The sequence below is a fragment of the Chaetodon trifascialis genome, chromosome 21, assembly GCF_039877785.1.
Source record: "Chaetodon trifascialis isolate fChaTrf1 chromosome 21, fChaTrf1.hap1, whole genome shotgun sequence".
In the NCBI taxonomy this organism is placed as follows: domain Eukaryota; kingdom Metazoa; phylum Chordata; class Actinopteri; order Chaetodontiformes; family Chaetodontidae; genus Chaetodon; species Chaetodon trifascialis.
Window position 1 is genome coordinate 16,685,491 of NC_092076.1, and position 21,705 is coordinate 16,707,195.

The following is a 21,705-nucleotide window of genomic DNA, read 5'->3' on the forward strand; positions in this document are numbered from 1 at the left end:
GACCGGTTCAGGGTGTACCCCGCCTCTCGCCTGTTGACAGATGGGATAGGCTCCAGCCCCCCCCGCAACCCCAAAAAGGGATAGTCGGGTATAGACAATGGATGGTTTCTCTCATTGATCCATGTGTTTCAAGACCACCGCGGAGAGTTGTGCAATGAACAAGCAGATTATTTGTGCTGGGGTGTCTCCAGTGAGACAAACCAAGACTTGGGCACAATGCAGTCTGTGCCAAAACACACCCAGACAAACATTTTCTAAGATCCCAAGCAGCTGTCTGAGACACCGAGGCGAAGTTCACAGCAAAAACTTTGTGAAAGAGGGCTCTCAAAATAACCGCCCTAGTTATTCCACTTTGTACTGACACCAGCGAAGAGCAGACAGACAGACTGAGGGAGAATGAGCGCAGAATAGTCTTTGCCCTATATGATGGAAATAATAAACACATTTCCACACAGGTCTGTGAATACAGTAGTAAGTTTTATTCAAACTATATCTTACTGGCAAAAGACAGTGTCACAGTGATTTGACAGAAAAAAAACGAAAGTGCTTGCAAACTCAATCAGACTAGTTTCTCTCACAGTAAAGAAACCGAACAGATACAGTGTGTTACTATGACGTTAAGCCACACTCACAGCGAGAAATCAAAGATGCATAGGAGACCTGACGATGCCTCTCTGAAGGCTCCAGCCGTGTTACTGCATGATGAAACTGAATCAACACATTCTACGCAAAGGTTACGACAAACGGTACAGAACATGCCGATTTCCAAAACAACAAGGCTGCTTGTTATTTTGAACATCACATCGTTGCTAAAAATTTGACAAGGATTATGTAGAAATTAGAAACTTGTCGTCGGAAAGGTTGAGGGGTTTGTTTTGCTGTTGTTGTTCCTGTCAGTGATGACGTGACGGTAGCAAAGGGATATTAACAGGGTAGTATCATTAGAGTGAGGTGTGCAGTGTATTCAAATAGGCTTACATTTGCACAAATACTTAGAAATGCAGCTTTTAATTACCAAACACCTGATGATTTCATAGTTACAAATGAAAATAAATAAGTCAATAAATAAATAGTCTTTTTAAAATTACATCAGGAAGCTTTTGTTGCTGTTTTTTTTTCCACAGTCATTTGCCATGATGTATGAAACTTGCTAGACGCCCCCATGTTCAACCCTCCACCTAAAAATCAGCAGTTCTTCCTCGTCTTTCAAATCCCACACGGTGATTGGCATTTTCTTTCTGGAAATAATCTTTGAAACTTTATCTTTTAAATCATAAAGTTCATAAATGATTACAAGAAATAGTTAAGCATTTTGGGGAATACCTTGTTGCAGATGAAAAGAGGAGCATTTTCATGTTAGTACGCTAAATATGAAGCTACAGCTGCCGCTTAGCTTAGCTTAGCTTAGCTTGGCTTAGCCTGAGGACTGTGTGGCTTTTACACTTCAGTCTTTGTATGGATTAAAATAATATTATATAATGTGTTTTAGAGGTGCTCTTTGGCAGATTTTGTTACCTTCACACAGAGTCAGGCTAGCTGTTTCCCTGTTTCAAGTCTTTATGCTCAGTTATGCTAACGGGCTGCTGGTGGTAGCTTAATATTTAGCATGCAAGTTCCCATCTACCTCTTAGCAAGCAAGCAAATAAGCATATTTCCCAAAGTCTCAAACCATTTCTTTAACGTTATCAAGTTAAACTGACAACCCATTGGTTGGCAACTGCTGTCTTCCTTCTTACACGTGCTTTAGACATTTCAAATCAAGCTGCATCGCTGCCCAAGCACCTCTTTATTTAATCACTCCATCCTCTGCCCATTCCCTGACCTTCCTCTCTCTCCTTTCCCCAGTTTCCTTCCCTAAACCCAAACCCTCTGGCCTGGTTTCCCAGTGGCAGGCCCAAATAACATCCAGCTACTGTCTCTACCACCAAAACTTAAGACCGTCATAGGAGCTGGCTACAATAATACTGGATTTCTACATTTGCCAAGTATACAAAATACAGTAGTGCTACAATATTAAGAAGGAAAATAATTCCTTATATGTGGAGCTTGTCACAGCTCCTGAGGCCGGAACACATTAAGAGCTATTTGGATCTTTGTCAAACTTGCTTTCCACTGTAAGTGCATTCATTGTTTTCATTTGGCAGCCATGCACTAGCAGGGTTTTGTGGTACGTCACACCACCTTGAAAATGTTGAAAGGCAGCGAGACGAGACGGCCGATCTGAGCAGCTGTGCCTTTCACATTAAGCGCAGCCTGGTCATTAACAAGAGAAACAAATGTAATTTCCTTTTCCTTTTGATTCGATGTTCTACTGTGAGGCAGCCATCTCCATCTCTTGTTGTAAACACAGACACAATATGGCTAAACTGTCCAGTTATCAATCAGATGTTTGTCACATGACTTTTGGCAGTGATGGCACATTATTTACATTAGTTGGTTGCTTAGTTGTAAAAAATAAGAACAGGACTGAGCTGGTCCCTGGAAGCTTAAACTCTCCTGCAGTGTGACCACGGAGCGGCAAGAAAACTAAACTGGGTCAAATTTCTCAAAATGTGATTCGGCCTCTTCAACATCCCAACTCATTGAAGACATTGCTTCCCGTACAAGCACTGTTTTTCCAACTAAAATATATTCCCTGGGTCAAAAATAAATTGCGAGCACGAAGCCCTGGACCCTAAACGTCAAACCCTAAATTAAAACAAACGATGAAACCACGGCCTCCAAAGGAAAACATTCAAACGTATACATTCAAAGCTTAATTTCAAATGCTAACCTTGATACTCAAACACTTTTCCATAACCAGGTCACCTCTGGTTGAACTCGGCGGTACGCCAAGCTCCGATCCTTCCTCCCCAGACCTGGTCCCAAACCTCACACCCGGAAAACATAAAACCTAAACTTAAATCCAAATCCCCCATTGCCTTTGCTGCCTTGTGGCCTGGAGTGCTGGTCTAGGAGCTGATGATCTGACCTGACCAGGTCTCGTGTTTGGTGCCTGGATTCAGATGGGTGATCATCACGTCTACAGCCTGGATCTTCTGGTTCTTGGGTGGGATAGGGCACACCTTGTACGTGACCTCGTCCCCTTCCATAGGCACGTACTCTCCCTCAATGCTGTCCGGGAAAACAAAGAAAAAGACACATTTAACAAAGTGTTGTGAATTCTGTCATCCTTGGAATAAATGTTATTTTTCTTCCACAATGAGTCGGACAAACTGAACTGAACTCTCTCGGTAGCACATGAGATTGCTCCATCGCTAACCTCGGCATCCACACAACCCAAGGCATCTCCCTGCTGCTACCAGCCCCCAAACAGCTTCCCCAGCAATTTAGTGCTGCACTTCCATAACGCTGGAGGATTGGTACAGACCCTCCTTGTCTGGAAAAAACTCCACACTATCAATCTGGAACGCTACGTTTTCTTTTGTAGTCTCTAAGAACCACTGAGATAACCCTGATGACATAACTATGACATAATCAGGGGTTCTTTTTTCAGTCTCCCTGTAAGTATAACTCATCTTGTAAGTACTCTCATGTTTAAAGTTAGTGGAGTGCCCCTTTAATATAAATACTTGTATATCCACGAGCTGTCTTGTCTGAATTGTACTGCAGTGACACTTTTTGTTATATGAAGGTGTAAAGTCTCTTCCAGGATGGTCAACCTTAGTCCATATGTGTACGATGTTAAGGTGGTCACTACAGATTTGTTAAAAGATGCAGATGGAGAATCAACTTCTTCAAATAACGATCTGTCGAACAGCATTGTATTGAGTTCATCAGCGCTCTCATTTCATCTTATTAGCCAAGCTCATCTGAGCCTGAGTTTACTCGTAGCAGGGTATTTTGGAAAACGGATATTTTGGCCCCTCCGTTTTCAAAAATAACATTGTGCAGACAACATCGTTTTCAAAAATGCTGTCGTTTACATGAACCTGGATAAATACGCCGTCAAGCGCATCATAACTATGGGCGCGAGTGTAAACATAGGTCGCTCACATGACGTTCAGTATTCAGTCGCATGTTGTGACGTTTCAGAACCTAAAACGCTGTTTAATCCAGTTTACATGCCGACAAATAACCGGCGTTTTCAGAAATCTCCACTTTGGCCGGAGTTTTTAAAAATGATCATTTTCCGTGAAAAAAACTCTGTTTGCGTGTAAACAAGAGGCCAAACCGCATAAAAACATATGCGCTTTCCCTAAGTGTAAACAGGGTCTGAATTAGCACAGAATGCTGTGCATCCACTGGTTCTGAGGGAAGGTGCGAGGTTGATTGAGGTACCGTCCGTTCTCACATCCCTGGAAATGAGGTCAGAAACATCATAATATGTTAAATGTTGTATGGGTTCAAAGGTCAAGTCTTGCAGTCTCGTAGAAGCAGGTCAACTTCCACAAACCTTCTGATGTAGGGAAACCCCTGACAGTATAGACACAAGAACTTCACTCACTCAGAGATGTGGACAAAGATGTCCTCTCCTCCGTGGGAGGGGCGTATGAATCCATGACCCTGAGACCTGGAGAAGTTTTTACACACCCCTTTAAATACTGGACCTGATCTGGCTCGCACTGTCCTGCAGAGAAAGAGCGACGCGGACAGAAACAGAGGGAGAAAGAAATCATTACCACAGTTATTCAGAGACAGTACTCTGAAGCTTTGTATCGCCTCAGATGGAACGAAATGGTGAAACAGATTAAGAATTAAACCAAAAGCTGCCGAGACTCTGGAAAGACTGTGTTACAGACTCACGCTGAGTATGTGCGGGTGCGTTTGGTGGGCAGTGGGCTGGGCAGCTCTCCAGGCTGTGGTGGTTTCCTCTCCCTCTCCCAAACCCGGCTGCCCTCCCTCAGGAAGGGGAAGGAGAGCTGCAGGGGGGTCCGGGGGGAGGTGAGAGGCAGTGGAGGGTCTGCCGGCGAGGAGGCGTCAGGCTCCGACATCTTGACAGGTTACAGGTTGTTGTTTTTTTTTTTTGCTTTTTTTTTTCTTTATCAGGTCTCCTCTGATGGTGCACAAGGAAGGAGAGGAAGGAGGGTTACACCTCCTGCATGGCAAGAGTGTGTGTGACAGCGAGGAGGTGGAGGAGTGGAGCGACAGCACCCTGCAGTCAAGGAGAAAGAAAGGTTTCAGCGCCTATCAAAGGTAAACAAAGACATACAGGCATGTGTTGTGACCTTCAAACATAATTTTATGACGACAGATCCTCAAAGCTTTCCTGTACGAGGCTGACGCTGCTGCCTCAGCTGAAGGTTTCATAAATAGAAAAGGGGAAACCAGCTCTCTTCGATGAAAATGAGAGGTTTTAGACATGTGCAGTGAGTTAGATATCAACTTTTTCCCCACTTAGGCAAACACATTTATAGTGGCTGTCCACAGAAAACTCCAAATATGGCGACATGGAAACTTCCAGATAAACAGCAGGATGAAATGCTCCTTTATTAGTTCAGAAAAACCTTTTACATCTTAAGATAAATAAATCATTAAAAAAGGTGATTCATTATTGACAGCTCAGTGTCACAGCAGTCATGGCTAAGATACTGTTGGATAAGGATTACATATTTTTAAGGAAATAAAAAAAAACAGCACTGATAGTGAGTGACATATTGTGGGCTCCTGACTGATAATCTCAAGGGTCTTCCTCGTATTACAACATGTCCTCTGACTGCTTTACATACTGGGCCTTAGAGGCTCTCATGAAATGGATTTGTCTCTGTGTGAATGTTGGTGCTAAATAGTGAGTCTAGATTAAAGACGCCCATGAACCTTGATTTTGAGGGACTGACACTGACACTGTTGAAAGGAAAGGTTTCCAGTCAGACTGCGTTGAGTTTAAGCTGTCACACTGGCTAAAAGCTATAAGAATGAATAAAACAACATAATGGACCCTGACAGCAGCTCTGAAAATGACCACTGGTTTTTCTACCAGTGTTAAAGTGGATCCTTCCTTTGTTGTCGATATAAAAGCAGGTATGCAACATCTGGAGTTCGCTGGGAACAAAATGAGAAAAACCAATTTGATTACCGAGCGCCTGACTGTAATCTTGCTGCCTTTGAGAAAGTCCCAAGATGATGTAAATAACAAAACTGCCCCGGAGGGCCTCGGCTCAGCTCGTCACACTCCATTATATTTAAATCCCCACTCGTGCAAGACAGACGTCCATTACAGGATTGCTCCTTCCAGTGTGCACTCAAACAACAAGCTGCTCCCTGACCCGTTTCAGATAGTCACTTTAGGTCGAATGAGCTCGGTCACCATGCCACGACACAAACCCAATTATCATTCTGTAACTGGGAGTCGTGACGTTTGCGTCATTATGAGGCTCATTGTTCTGACACTCACAACAAACACAAAGGGCTGCAGGCCATGGCTCTGCACGAGTTCAACGCCTCCACTCAAACCTGGTGGAGGTGCTGCTGGCGTTAGCAGCAGCCCCCTCCCACTGAATGAAGGTATTGATGTAACATCTGCAGGCTGAATGCTTGACAAGTACTGATGAGTTCAGTGTGTGTCAGGCTGCGTTCAATATCACACCCGGCCTCTCTCGCTGTCAGTCTAAATATAGCAGTTTGTGTGTGGTTCAATGGGAGCAGCTTTCTTTACACTGGTGTGTGTGTGTGTGTGTGTGTGTGTGTGTGTGTGTGTGTGTGTGTGTGTTTGACCACAGACATATCAGGGTTGTCCAGCTTTCAATCCTGCCACAACAATTTTTACTGCATTTTCAGAAGTTAGCATCAGTGTTCTCATCATTTCCATCAGTGCTCATCATCTTGAGGTTTAATGCTAACATGAGCACGTGTTCCTTTAGCCTCTGTGGAAGCAGGAAGTCACCTTTCCACACGCTAACGGCCCTGTGGGGCTGTACCAGTCACAGCTGTGCTTTGAGCTAAATGCTAATATCAGCATGCTAACAGGCTCTTGATGACAGCGCTAACATGCTGATGCTAAGCAAGTATCATGTTCATCATCAAAGTTTAGCGTGTTAGCATGCTAACAGCAGCATACCTGCTCACAGGTCTAGTTAAAGTGATTTTATTAATGATGATGTTTGTATTTATTGTCTTGTTATTGGTAAGATGATGTCACCTGGTGACCTGCTACACCTGCATCTTTTCTACCTTTACATCAAGGACCACAGTGGTTTAACTCCTCCATCTCATACTGTCAAATAAACTTAAAGGTACAGCATACAGGAGTTGTCTGGCACCTGATCGCTACCTGTTTACAAAGGCCTGACCTCACCTGTGCTGCTATGTGCTGGGGTTTGGGGGGGGGGGCTCCTTTGAATGGATTGCAAGATTTTTATCCTTCCAGAAACATATTTTCCCAATCAAATGGATTCAAAAAGAGACTTAACAGGTCAGACATGACCACAATTCCAAATAGTGAAAGGGTTCAAAGGTCTCCAGCATCATGGCAGGAGTGGCTTTAACCTCCTCTGTTTAGGCAAAAGGCCCTGCAATTGACTGATGAGCGAGGCTTTTTATCCCTCGCTCATATGTGGAGAGTGTTGATGCAGCGATGATTAACACACACAGCCATCGTCACGGTGGCACAGGGGGAGGCTGACACTGCGGCTGATGGATGACACGGCATGAATATGTAGCCTAAATAATTCAGCAACTTGACCGGCTGAGCTCTTCTTTCATTGGCCCTCTTTTTTTAGGCAGGCCAGCAAGTGGACGCCTTTAATTCTCTGCAGTGCCTCAGTGTGAGATGAGTTGATGAAACATTTAATCAGGAGGAGCCACACTGGACCGGGAAGGAAGGGCGAGAGCTGGAGGAGCATGGAAAAGACAGACAAAAGGCCAAGAGCACCTCCCTGTGAAACCAGGGCACTGTGGCTGTCTGTACTCCAATGCATCAGCATGGCAGACACGTCAACTGCACACACACACACACACACACACACACACACACACACACACACACACACACACACTGGGAGCCAGTCTTTAAACTTTACATTAAGGGCCACACAGCCTGTTTTAGGATATACTTCCTTTGAATGTGAGGCTGGCAGAGCCTAAATAATTCACTTCACAATAAAAGCCCTCCAGGCGGCTGTTTCCAGAACATTCTCACACTGTGGCAGCTTGAGACAAGGGGGCGAGAGGATGCTTCACTGGTGGCCCAAAAACACAGATAAAAAACGTGACACCAAAATGCGTCGCGGTAGAAAACACAAAGACACGGCTGAGATTGAAAATCTGAGCTCTGAGCTGAAGACATTTTATCACACTATTGCCGTGAAGCGACGCCGTCCGCCCGCCACGGAGAAGAATGGGCTCGGATGAGAGGAGCCACGCTACAAATCACACAGAAACCCGATCGATTACGCGATCACTCACCGTCAAAGCGCCGATCAGCTGTCGGTGAGACGATCGGCGATGTGGACCCCGTGTTTTGAGGCGATACGAGGCGATTATGTCATAAAAGCCGGTGAGAGCAGCGGGGACATGTGGTGAATAAGTCAGGGGATCTTGGTATGGATGCGGCGCACACAGGCGGGATGAAAAGGCAGCAAATGAAAAGGAGGCAGCGGGGATGGGGCGGGGGGAGGGGGGCAGGGGGTTACTGTGCTAAAAACAACAGAGGGCTTCAGCTCACTACAGTCAACTCTTTGTGTCCTCCGTGGACGGAAACATTTCTTAATGTTGTCTTTTTAGCACAGTGGTGAGAGTAATTGGATGTTGAATGGACTGGGCCAGCGTGTCTTTCTATTGGATTAAACTATCACATAATGCACGTGCAGGCATTGCATGCATGCTGAGTATTCTTTAAATATAATGCGGACAAATCTACTTTTAAGTGATGGATTTGTCATTTTTTACAGAGGATATAGAGTGACATTTCTTTTTAAACTCCATCCTCTGCTTCCCTGTGTTGTTGCTCCAGTTTTATGAACATAATCATTTAATTCATCCTGTCACACCTTGGCGTGAAGTGATTTAGACTTTGTTCCCTTTGAATCAGAAAATGTAGGCCTTTACTGGCATTCATCCCCATTTCCCACAAACTCTCCCATTCACTGTCAGTGGGCCACTTCCTTCCATGACGTGTCTGATGACATCATTTAAAGTAAATGACAGTGGACAGCCGTGTGCTACCTCACACCCTCACTGACTACTTCATCTGTACTGCAGTTCAATATGATGGCCCATTTCACTTTTTTTGAAGGAAACTATATCAGATGCAAATTATTTTTTGAGATCTTAAAGCAAGTGTGGAGGACTTCTTTAAACAAAGTCTACAAACCAGTGTTATTGCTCTACATTAAGGTATACTGATAGTATTGTTGCTGTACAGTGTGTTGCAGTTATCTTTTTTTTTTCTTCTCCAACAGGAAACTGGAAATTTCTCCATATAAATTGTTTCCGGGCCTCTGAGCTGTTTCTTGTTTGTGACAATTACCGCTTTGTTGAAAAGAGACCTTTTTTTGCGCATTGAAAGAGACAAGTGTCCTGTTACAGAGGGATGTCTTAAAAGGCCACTTTGGACCATGGTAATGAATAGAGGGGCAGCACATGTAGCAATATGCAGCTGAAGCACTCTTTAGATTGGTTTCCTATCCAGTTTATCCTACATCTCCACAGCTGATCAGTGTTAGCAGTGGCAGCTTCAGCCCTGAGCGTCTCCTCACAGGCCATACTTACAGGCAGCATGTCCTCTGTGTGTATAACATTATGCCCGATTGCTATGACCTCTGACTACCAGTAGTTCAAATTTGTCCTCCGTGGAGGACATTTGTAAACCTGAATATCTCCCACCCACTACATACTACTGAATTAACTCCTTTTACTATCTGCAAGACATTTAGGGCTTGTCAGTGATACCAAATGTGAAGGGGTGGGGCTTTGGTACCTTTCTCTTTCTCATTAAGGAAAATGGCATCCATCAGTGCAAGCGCATTTTATGGGAAGAGGAAAGTGCATAATACTTTTTATTGAGCAAATTTTGCCTCGAAATGTTGTTGGCATCTTTTATATAAGTCTCTTAACAGCACATTAAAACATTATCTGAATTATTTTAACTGTATTTCAGCATAGCATTTACGTGTTTAAAAATTCTCTATAATTTCTCTATAAATACCAGCCTTGTACAGATTTAAGTCACATCACTGGAGCCAATATAAATAAATGAGATCTGTGAATTTTTATTTACAACCCATTGGTATTTCTGTAGCACAGAAAAGATCATCTGGGAGCAAAAAACCCACAAACACTTAAATGTACATGGAACCAGACATTTAACATACAGCAGGTCTGGGGAAGAGAGTGGTATAATTTCACTTCATGTGATTAACTGCATTTTGTTGGCAATGGCTGGAACAGTGAAGGTAAAGATGAGGACAAAAACATCTTGTTTCTGATCTGATTTCCCATGTTGGCATGAAATCCAGTTAACTGTATCCACAGAGGACCAAAACCAGCTGACACAGTAATCTGGGTTTATGAGCAGCCACGTCACTGAATTAAAGTGAGTGCTTCTTCCTTCTGTTTCTTCTTCTCCATTGCTACTTGTAAGACTGAGTGTGCTCTCTTTGCTCTTGTTAAATCTAATTTCATTTCATTAGGGTAAGAGTCACTTACTGCCCTACAATAAAGGCCCTGAAATTATGGGATGGAAGTTCAACCGTGTTCAAGCAGACAACAGATTTTGACGTTTTTTTATGTGAAATACTCACAAGACCTGAACCTTTTTCAAGAAAAAGTATAAATAAATAAACGATGGGGAAGAACCATGTGATGCATTTGACCTTGTAGAGAGGTTAGGACTGATCAGGGGGGCAGTTAAAGATGGTGTTAGTGTGAGGGAAGAGGAGGGTTTGGTACTGTATTCTTCCACAGTATTCAAGCTTGTAAGTCCTTCTGTATATTAGGAAGTGTCTGCAATGGATCTCTGCAGCCTTTTGTAACACTGACCGTCAGTACTGTGATGAATAAACACACTTTGCTAAAAGACATGGATACAAAAACTGACCAATAAACATTCTGTTAGATATACAGTAACCAATCTTTGATCTTAATGTTTTAATCACAATCGCTTAATTTGGTATTTTGGTGAATCCACCCGCTCTCAAACTGCCTCACGCACTTCTGTGATTTCCCAAGTTTCCCTTTCACCAATCCCTACAACACAGCTGTGTTCAAAGTGGACTTTTAGATCAAATTGGTGAGCTTGTAGACACTGTAATGTCTCCTCATGGCCACTAGGGGGAAGACTAGCGTGAGAGAAAATGTGAATGAACTGGTGGCCACAAGTTCCCTTTGGATCTGTGTGATGAATGCAAGACCTATGCTAAACAACAAATGGACCCAGAAATGCAACCAAGAGCAGTGTTTACCTGTTCAGGGTAACACGGTGAGATCAGCTGGCTGAGCTCCAGTGGGAAGCGGTTTCCAGGTTGTGCTGAACCTGTTTGAACAGCTGCAAAAACACCAGCAGCACATCAGCCGGCACAGTATTACGTCACTGCTTGGGTCAGAGCTTAGTGTGTCAAAGTGCATGTATATGTATGTCCTTTGACTGATTTCTAACTGGCTATCACTGTTTGACTTTGAAACATAGCAGCGTATCGTACCTTCAAGAGCAATGAACTGGCAAATGAAGGGTTTCCAGATATCTGACCACAGACCAGTTGCTATCGTTCCTTCATCAACATTAGCTTGGCACTTCGTCTGAAGTCATCTACTGACAACGTTTAACTCTTTGAGGTATACCGACAAGTTGCTTCAGTCCAAACTGTGTGCAAATGCAGATGATGGAACAATCGTTAACAGGATCTACATTCTTCATCCCTCTTCTTCCCCACAATCCGCACCACCCCGTCTCCCCCCTGAAAATCCTCCCCCTCCTCCACATTTTGTCTCCCCGCTCCTCTTCTTCAATGCTGCAGCTGCTTCATCCTGTTGAGGGCAGAGCCTGCCTTGAACCATTCGATCTGCGTCTCGTTGAAGCTGTGGATCAGTTCCAGGGTCTCCTCGCTGCCGTCGCTGTGCTTCACGACCGCGCTCAGAGGCTGGGGAAGGAGAGGAGGAGAGGCTCTCGTCACAGGCGCTTTTCGGTAACAGCGGGAGAAAAGCCACTTTTCAACAGTCATGTCCTCTTACCCGTCCTGGAGCAAAGGTTTTGAGTCCTCTGATAGAGATCTTGTCATCAGGGCAGATCTTGTCATAGTCTGATGGGTTGCTGAAGGTCAGAGGCAGCAGACCCTGCTTCTTCAGGTTTGTTTCTGACAGACGGGAGACATATTTATTAACTGAGAGGATGAATGGTATGAAAAAGAACATTTCCGTCACATAAATTCAGCAAATACCACTAAAGTGACATGCTATTAACAAATCAACAGCAATGGCCCCTCTAGGACTTCTTTCACACACTGAAGCTGATGACATTTCCACCATCTCCAGCAGTTACTGTGCAGTACCGTGAATTCTGGCAAAGCTCTTGACAATGATGGCTCTTCCTCCCAGATGCCTGGGCTCCAGCGCAGCATGCTCTCTGCTGGAGCCCTCACCATAGTTGTCATCTCCAACCACCACCCAGGACACACCGTTGGCCTATGCACAACAGGGTAGAAACAGTATTAAGGCGGATTTATACTTGATGAAAGGGGTTAACAGAAGCCCTGCTGTAGATGTCTCTGGCAGTTTAGCACTGTGGCTAAAGGACAGACTTGCAAAAGTGGTGTTGTGTTGCCAAAGAGCAGCTTTGGCCCAGTAATCCGGTGCCTGTACCTTTCCCCCCTTCAGTCCTCACCTTGTAGTGACGGGCCACATCAGGGACTCCTCCGTAATCCCCTGTCAGGTGATTCTTGATCTTGTTGATGGCATCATTCTCGCTGTTGACTGCGCCGATCAGCATGTTGTTGGAGATGTTGTCCAGGTGGCCACGGAACTTCAGCCAAGGTCCAGCAGCACTGATGTGGTCTGTGGTGCATTTGCCCTTCACCTGCGGAGACAGAAAAGGGGAAAGTTAAAAACATTTCCATTGTCCAACTCATTTGCAGTGTTTAAAGACAAACTGCAGCAGGAGGGTTCCCTTTCAAAGACCTGACCTTGATGAGGACCTTCATGTCCTCCAGATCCTTCCCGTTCCATTCGTCGAAGGGCTCCAGCAGCTGCAGCCGTTTGCTCTCAGGGCTGACGTCCACCCTAAGGCTGAGGCCTTCGGCAGGCGGGTGCTGGTAAGTGTCCTGGCCTGGGTCAAAGTCCTTGGCAGGTAGTTCATCTCCATTGGGGGGCTCCAGCTTGAACTTCTCACCGTTGGGGGCTGTGAGGTAATCTGTCTCTGGGTTGAAGTTCAGTGTGCCGGCGATTGCGAGGGCAGTGACAATCTGAGGAAGAGGAGGAGATGGAAGGCATTCAGCTTCAAAATGTAAGCTTGAGGTTGAACATGTGACAGTTTGGACTGGCTTGGAGAGAGTTTACCTCAGGAGAGGTAACGAAGGCGTGTGTAGCAGGGTTAGCGTCATTCCTGGCAGTGAAGTTTCTGTTGAACGAAGTGACGATGGTGTTCTTCTCTCCCTTTTTCACATCACGCCTGAGTGCCAACATACACAACATATTAACTCACACAAAACTATTGAATTGAACTATTGTCACACAGTAAGTCACGGCACAAACACCTACCTGTCCCACTGTCCAATGCAGGGTCCACAAGCGTTGGCCAGGACCACACCTCCGACATCACCAAGGATCTTCGACTACAGGAAGACACAAACACGTCTGAGCATTTGTCACATCACCTGGAGTTAAAACATCAGTGTGACGGAGGCGCAACTCCCTGCTTTCTTTGTGCACCAACACTCACGTATCCATCTCTTTCGATGGTGGCGCGAATCTGCTCAGAGCCTGGGGTGACTGTGAACTGAGCTTTGCACTTCAGGCCTTTGTCCAAAGCCTGCTTGGCCACGGAGGCAGCGCGGCCCATGTCCTCGTAGCTGGAGTTGGTACAGCTGCCAATCAGACCTAAAAGGGGAAGGACCAAATCTCAGAGACGATCTCGCTGAAAACAAACTGCAGGTTTAACAGTGAAACAGCAGAGGTATGACCAAAGCTGTGCAGCCTATCCATCCCTGGTCACTTCTTACCAACTTTAACCTCCAGGGGCCAACCGTTCTTCTCAGCAACAGCACCGACATTAGACACTGGGTGAGCCAGGTCAGGGGTAAAGGGTCCATTGATGTGGGGCTTCAGCTAGAAAATGAAAGAACACACTGCTCAAGGAACTCAGCTGTTCTGAAATAAATCCAACTCTAAACCTGTCAACCACACATAGATTTCACAGCAATGTCTGTCAGCCCAGTTTAACTGCAATGTGCAATATGTATCTACTGAAAGTCAAACTCTGCACTTTACTTGGACAGTTTAGGTTCTCCCTCTGGGGGTACACCTCATAAATCACCAAAGTGGTGCCAAGTGATCCCTGGCCAGAGACCTTTGTTTCATGTCACCCCCTCCTTGTATTTCCAGTTGCTCTCCACTTTGAACTATGCAACAGGAGCCAGACACACCAAAAGATGGTTTCAAAAATAGACGGACCTCGTCCAGATTGAGCTCGATGAGCTGGTCATACTCGCAGCCTTCATCAGGTACCAACAAGTCGGAGTATTCATCAGCCAGGGCAGCGATCTCTGGGAAGAAACGAGAGGATGAGTGCTGAGGCGCTCTCACAAGACGCCAAACTGTCCATGAAATTCACACTGGCGCACGTGCACACAGTTTATAACGCTGTTGCAGACACTTTAGAGCTAGTTTAGATTGTAGTCTTGAAGTTGAAATGGTTTACATGTCCAAATCAAAAGCAGACATCAGCAATTTGGGTTATTAAAGGGAGATGATGAATGACAGAGGTCCTGGCCCAGATTCACACTCAGGACATTACTTACAATAATTTTATCAAAACATTAACATGTTAGAGTTTATTGTCTATGGATTTTCTCATTTATTTCTTCCATTGTCTCTGTCACTATGCAAAGGGATAAAACTGTTTAAATTGTGAAAGACCAGAGGCCTAAACATACGTCCACGCCCAGTCTTCTCCAGATAGGTCCTCATGCGGTGGTTGTAGGGGAAGACGGAGGTCGTTGCTCCGATCTCTGCTCCCATGTTGCAAATGGTCGCCATGCCTGCAAATGCCACACGCCAAAACAGATGAATATTACATGTGCCAAACAGCTGAGAAGTGTAATGAAGCCAGGTTGAAGAAGCTTTTCTTTTACTGACCAGTACAGGAAATGGAGTCAACTCCTGGTCCGTGGTATTCTACAATGGCTCCGGTGCCTCCCTTCACTGTCAGGATGCCGGCCACCTTCAAGATGACGTCCTTAGGAGACGTCCAGCCTGAGAGGGTGCCTGTCAGCTTCACACCAATCACCTTTGAGGAGAGATCAGAGAGTTCATTGTGCTGAACAAAAAGGTCAGAGATGGAGGGAAAAAAGAAAACCAAGAAAACAAATGTCCAAGAAGACACAGTCAGCAGAATGTGTGCAGAGTGTTGTATTCAGCTGACCTTGGGGCACTTGAGCTCCCAGGGGATTCCAGCCATGACGTCTACAGCGTCTGCTCCTCCAACCCCGATGCAGATGGAGCCAAGCCCGCCACCGTTTGGTGTGTGGGAGTCTGTGCCAATTAGCATCACCCCTGGGTAGGCGTAGTTCTCCAGGATGATCTGTTTGTATAAGAAATCTGAACGTTAAAGTCACAGAGGCTTTATTCGCTGTTTGTTCCAGGCGCTGCATCCAGACTTTGAGGGATAATACCTGATGGATGATTCCAGAACCTGGTTTCCAGAAGCCAACTCCATACTTTGCAGCAGCGCTGGACAGGAAGTTGTAGACCTCTTGGTTGACTTCCTATAATGGGAACCATGAGGACAAAGCATGTTAACAAGTCATTACTTTTTGAGATTTGTGTAATTATCCTAAATAAACAACATCTCTCACCTTTGCTCGGGCCAGATCCTTCGCTCCTCCAATCTGGGCCTCGATGAGGTGATCACAGTGGATGGTGGAGGGAACGGCCACCTTCGGCAGGCCGCTGCTGATGAACTGGAGCATTGCCATCTGGGCCGTGGCGTCCTGCATGGCCACACGGTCGGGACGCAGCCGCAAGTAGGTGCGACCGCGGTCGATCTCCTGATTGTGGGGGTCATCGAGGTGGCCGTACACGATCTTCTCTGACAGGGTGAGTGGCCGGCTGAGTCTGGACAGAAAAAAAAAACAGACATTTTTTTCATATTAGGTTCCTGCATGCAAGCAAGACAATATGAAGACAGGTAGAATAGAAAAATTACCAATAAAAATAGCTGAAAACACGTGTTCTTAAATATTTGAGATTATAAGAGCGTGGAAAGAAGAAGATTATGGTACTACAAATGTCGTTTGATCCAAAGTAAATAATGTGGGTTTCCTCCTCTGGTTTAATTAAAATGTACTTTATAAAACAAAAAGTCTTTCTTTTTTCCACCTCACAGTCCAGTGTTTCACCACTCATCTCTTCATCTTGGCATCTTATAACTAGCAGTTCATGCCAGTCTAAACTTCAGCAGTAATTACAGGGCCGAACAAGCAGAAGCCGTTCATCTGCACATCCACCAAAGAAACATGTCTGCCCCATACACACACACACCCTCCAAAGAAGAACAACTGCACTAGAGTTAGTAAAAGCTACAATTATGACCAAAAAACTAAACTGTGGTAAAGGGCAAGCAAACACGAGAGATCAAACATCCACACAGATAAAGGCGTGTTTGAGGAAACACTGATGCGCGTCACAGCAAATGCACAGTGAAGTAGACCAGGAGGACGCTGACCTTTTTCGCACAACATCCACGTTGGATTGGAGCCTCTCGTAGTTGATGAAGGAGGTGGGTTCAAAGCGGCTCATAGACACATTGGCCTTGGCTCTGTACGCTGCTGATACATGCAGGCGCCGTGCACCGTGGCCCAGGGCCAGCTGGGGACAACAACAACAAAAACATAGGCAGCTTAAATTGACTTGCCCTCAGACAAAAAGATTTTTGTACATTTTTGTCTTCTTTTGAGAAAGTTCTTGGAATAGAGCTGAAAGAGCAGATTGAGAATACTGTGTCTAAACTTGTACTGATATGGAAAATGAAGTCAGCTTGTAAATGCAAGGCTGCTTTATAGTCCAGTCTCAAGCATCAGATATCAGGGTGACACCAGGTGAACATGACCACAAATACAGTTTAGAGGATCCTCATCTTACCATTTTCAGATCAAATGGTGTCTGTAAATGTATTTACATTGTGTAATGTTCACATTACATATTACACATCCATTATTATATATACGTAACAAGAGGACAAGGACCAAATCAGCAGCTCAACTCTTCTAAAATCAATAAATTATCAGAGAAGACACACAAGAGGACAAGCTGTGAAACATCTGAAGGTCTTCAGTGAGCCGACAACGTGTGCTAAAGATCAGCTGTCACTCAGTGAAAGAATCAACAGTGAACAGCTGAACAAGCTGACTTTTGCTGTGGAGGAGCTAATGGAAAAGAGCTGCTGCCAATCAACAGACGAGCTGATTCAAGTGTTAATACGCTGTTTCAACATCAGTCACATAAAGAATCAAATCGAGGCTGGGCATTTAATATTCACTTTCTATTAGTCGAAACTAAAATGTGGTATTTCTCATGAGTTACAAGGCACAGATTTTTCATACGTGTATTTCTAAAGGGCTTTTAGTGGCTCAAGTGTCTTCAAGGACCTCACAAACAGTGACAGTGCCAGCTGAAAATGTCAGCCAGTGCTTGCTGTCCAGTGTCATGAACTAGTTAACATAGTTTTCAAAGACACTGTTATTTATGTCAATATTAGAAGAGGATGCTCTGGATATCTGCTCTTTTTCCTCTGTATCACCCACATCGACGTAGACATCAAAAAGAGCTCGTGCAGACGTCACTTGGGGCTCACTTGGAGGTCAAATAGGAGTTGAGGCTCATCTTTATGTGAACTGAAATCTGAACAGCACACTGCTGTTGTTGAACATTGCAGCACAGATCCAGTTAATTTTAAAACACACTGAATGAACTGATTTGCCTTGAGGCAATAAAAAATGTGTAGTCTGTGTTTGTAGTCTCACGTGCTGTGATTTAACATGGCACGTTTAAACATGTCTTTTACACGCTGCTCGCCTGCTGGGAGCTCTAACCTTGTGGTTAACCTTGCTGTTAGACACCAAACCCCATTTTCAAAACTAACCTAGCTATGTTCTTGTAAGAGCTGAGGATATCGGTAATGGGTTCCTGTGTACACAGACATTATCTGTGCTTTATTCAGGCAGTGGAAATAGTTGCTGTCCGGTGGACGCGTTCAATGCAGTCAGGACACGATGACCTGGCCAGCTCGCCGGTGACTGATTCACAGCTTTTTCTATCCTCAGTAGAAGCTCCTACAGATTAAATTAGGTCAGGTTAAGGTTACAGTGGATTTATAGCAGGTGACATCCTTCACTCGTGTGTTAATATATTCAAACTAGCCAATTTTCGTGTCTTACCTGCAGCCGGGCGACAGTTAAGCAGTAGGTTGCCATTTTGTTCACTGACAAAGATGTGTCGGTCACTGGTGACGTCACAACTTTGTAAGGAGCCGTCTTGCAGGTCCTTGAAGGACAAAACATGCAGGGTCGTTGTATTTTGTATTTAGATTGTTTGTAAAAGGTAATTTTAACGTAGTTGTGTTATCTACAGTTTTATTATATTTCTAGGTTTGATAAAATATAAAATGAAATTGTACCAATGCAAGATATTTTAGTATTCGATTGACTTTTATGCAACTGAAAGGACGAGAAGGATTTTTGTTTTATTTCTACTTTTGTTTTTGCCTACTTCTTTTCAATTTTTGACCAGGAAAAAATAATAATAATGTAGGTACTTTTTTAAAAAATACAAATAAGGTGGATGGAGCGAAATACATTGATAATCGTTTTTCCTGTCGCTCTTTTTGGAGACGCTAGGTGGCGGTAATGCGATTCGTCATACAAAGTTCAGCGGTCAAAGGTGAAAGTTGAAGCAACCCAGCAGCGTCCGCCTTGCGTTAGCCGACAATGGCTAAACATCATCCAGATTTGATCTTTTGCAGAAAACAAGCCGGAGTCGGTATGTTCTAACAACTTATTTTCACACGTGTGCTAATACTGTTATTGTATCTGCAGCTAGTTTGTTATCATTGCTGCTAACCTCAAGATAACGTTAGCTGCCATGCTAATGATAGCAGCATGGATTTCATTATATTAGCCTCGGTGTTGGCTTCGACATTTCCACAAGCCTAAGTCGCTAGGATGGCTAATGTTATGGTTTCATACAACATTGCTTTAGTGTATTTGGTAATTGATTTTACTGTAAATATGTGAAATACAAAGGTTGTTCACTCTAATTTAAAGCACATGCATTAGCCAACGCTAGTTGACTGACTCTGCTTTGTTTTCATTCATCAGCCATCGGGAGACTTTGCGAGAAATGTAAGTGTTTCTGTCTATGATTCATATAACAAATTGAGCCTTTTAACCGTCCTGTGTTTTCCCCGAAGCTTAAAGTGTGTATTAAAGTCTCCTGACCTGAGTTTTAGTTTATTTTACCTCAGCTTGCATCTGTGACAATAACGTCAAGTTATCAGACAGTTTAATGGAAACTGAATATATTCTAGCTTTGATTATCGATGTAGTAATGTTACAAGTAAAGATAAATACAAAGTGGTTGCTGTAAATTGCAACATCACACAGTTTTATTTACACACTATGCACAGTACATTGTGTACTTAGTTGTGCGGCCATTGGAAAAACAAGCAGCTCAAAGATCTCTCATTGAGTCGAGGATAGTTTCAGTAATGATTTGTCCTTATATCTTTTATTTATTTACTACATTATCAATGAATTACTTCATACAATCAGTAATGAAAATCATTTGTGGCTTCTGTACATTGACAAAACACTCAAAAAGTACATGTCTTGATAGGGGAAAGATTGATCTGACTCGCCTTTTTGACCTTTTCCAACTCCAATTGATGACTTGAAAAAATAACAGACAGACGAATCGACAGTGAAAATAATCATTGTTTGCAGTTGTAGAATACGTTCTCAGTCCTCTCGTCCGTCCATTATCCCCACAGGTGATGGGAAATGTGTCATCTGTGACTCCTATGTGAGGCCATGCACGTTGGTGCGCATCTGTGATGAGTGCAACTACGGCTCCTATCAGGGACGCTGTGTCATCTGCGGAGGACCCGGAGTGTCTGATGCCTACTACTGTAAAGAGTGCACCATCCAGGAGAAAGACGTGAGTGTCCTGAAGCACCCTGCACCTCTTTTTATGCGTGCTGATGCAAATAAATAGAAGGGAGACTGTACAAGGCTGTGACCTGGTTATATTTAGGAGCTTTTTGTTATGTTGCATTACTTTGTACGATGCAGCGATCTAGTGCAGAGATCTAGTTGCTTTGAGATAAAAAACTAAAGTTGATTAACGGGCTTCTTCCTCCTCTCCGTTTCCTTTCCAGCGAGATGGCTGTCCTAAGATTGTGAATTTGGGCAGCTCCAAAACAGACCTGTTTTACGAGAGGAAGAAGTATGGCTTCAAGAAGAGGTGAAGATGCTCCTGCCAAGCCCCTCTTTTAGTTTTTCAGCTTTTTTTTTTTTTTTTTTCAAACTTCAGTAAATGTTTTTGGACTTTCAATAAAACTCTTTTATATTTCTGTCCTTGTTTGTCCAGCTTCTTCTTTCTTCCCGTCATGTGACTAAACTCCCTCCATCCATATTAAAGTGTTGTCAGTGATAAACTAGTGGAGACTTTTTGTTTGAGCTCCACTGTTTTAATTCAGTGTTTATTTTTTTCTGTGTGATCATCCTGACACACACACTTATTCACACCTTGATCTACACCAGAAGACGATATGTTAGCGCCACTCACACTCGTTCTGTATTGTCTTCTGATTGGTGATTGTGATTGATTCCAGACTCTCCATTTTCAGTGTTCGAATGTAACGATTTCTGTACAAATATGAGATTCTTGTACTTTTCTTTCCATTTTATTCATACCCTTCTGTCAAGTGGAAACCATGTATCTCCTAATTTGGTGATTCTGAATTTGAAGTCGCCTGTTTGGGCTGAGAAAATTCAATTAGCTGGAAAATGCAGTGTCACACAGGAAGACAGGGCTCTGAGCTCATGAAAAGTTGACTGTTGAAATAAGTGTTTTCCATCGGATGTTAGAAACATGATGATCTTTTTAGAATATGACGCATTACTGGACATTCAGCTACCCAACAGTGTATAAAGCAGTTAAAATGCACTCAAGCTTAAACATCTATAGCAGTGGAATGCACGTTAATGCAGCAGTAATATGAATCCAAAAACACTGACAGCGAGTGTTTTACTGCAGTGAGTACTTGTACTTTTCATACTTTAAGTGCATTTTGCTGACATTCTTTTACTGTAAGTAAGGTTTTGAATGCAGAGTATTTCTGGTGGTATCGCTGCTTTCACTTCAGTAAAGGATCTAAATGCTTCTTCCACTACTTCTCTTTTTTTTTAACCTGGTTTCATCTCGCATTGACTTCACCGTTGATCTGAGCTTCAGGTTATTTTAATTCTAAATGAGCTGCTCACTGCTAGACAGAGCTCACCTTTCCAAGAATAAACCTTTATTTATACACACTGTATGAATAATGAGCGATGCCTGAACTGT

General features: G+C 43.8%; 3 protein-coding genes across 3 annotated transcripts; 1 reads left to right on the forward strand and 2 right to left on the reverse strand.

Moving 5' to 3' along the window:
• Window positions 1-459: 459 nt before the first annotated feature.
• csdc2a (cold shock domain containing C2, RNA binding a) lies at window positions 460-8,517 on the reverse strand. The gene is made up of 4 exons (XM_070991059.1): window positions 8,344-8,517; window positions 4,747-5,095; window positions 4,448-4,570; window positions 460-3,114 (listed from the first exon to the last, which is right to left on the reverse strand). The coding sequence occupies exons 2-4, from the start codon at window positions 4,932-4,934 to the stop codon at window positions 2,952-2,954; spliced, it is 474 nt and encodes a 157-aa protein (XP_070847160.1). The 5' UTR covers window positions 4,935-5,095; window positions 8,344-8,517; the 3' UTR covers window positions 460-2,951.
• Window positions 8,518-10,124: 1,607 nt separating this feature from the next.
• aco2 (aconitase 2, mitochondrial) lies at window positions 10,125-18,573 on the reverse strand. The gene is made up of 17 exons (XM_070990598.1): window positions 18,522-18,573; window positions 16,811-16,953; window positions 15,942-16,200; window positions 15,759-15,851; window positions 15,509-15,667; window positions 15,223-15,373; window positions 15,021-15,125; window positions 14,539-14,630; window positions 14,088-14,193; window positions 13,808-13,965; window positions 13,627-13,700; window positions 13,426-13,537; window positions 13,053-13,331; window positions 12,755-12,946; window positions 12,423-12,555; window positions 12,106-12,227; window positions 10,125-12,014 (listed from the first exon to the last, which is right to left on the reverse strand). The coding sequence occupies exons 1-17, from the start codon at window positions 18,555-18,557 to the stop codon at window positions 11,880-11,882; spliced, it is 2,349 nt and encodes a 782-aa protein (XP_070846699.1). The 5' UTR covers window positions 18,558-18,573; the 3' UTR covers window positions 10,125-11,879.
• Window positions 18,574-19,005: 432 nt separating this feature from the next.
• phf5a (PHD finger protein 5A) lies at window positions 19,006-21,531 on the forward strand. Its single transcript, XM_070990822.1, has 4 exons — window positions 19,006-19,122; window positions 19,461-19,484; window positions 20,132-20,298; window positions 20,519-21,531. Exons 1-4 carry the CDS (start codon window positions 19,071-19,073, stop codon window positions 20,606-20,608), a joined length of 333 nt encoding a protein of 110 aa, XP_070846923.1. The 5' UTR covers window positions 19,006-19,070; the 3' UTR covers window positions 20,609-21,531.
• Window positions 21,532-21,705: the final 174 nt, after the last annotated feature.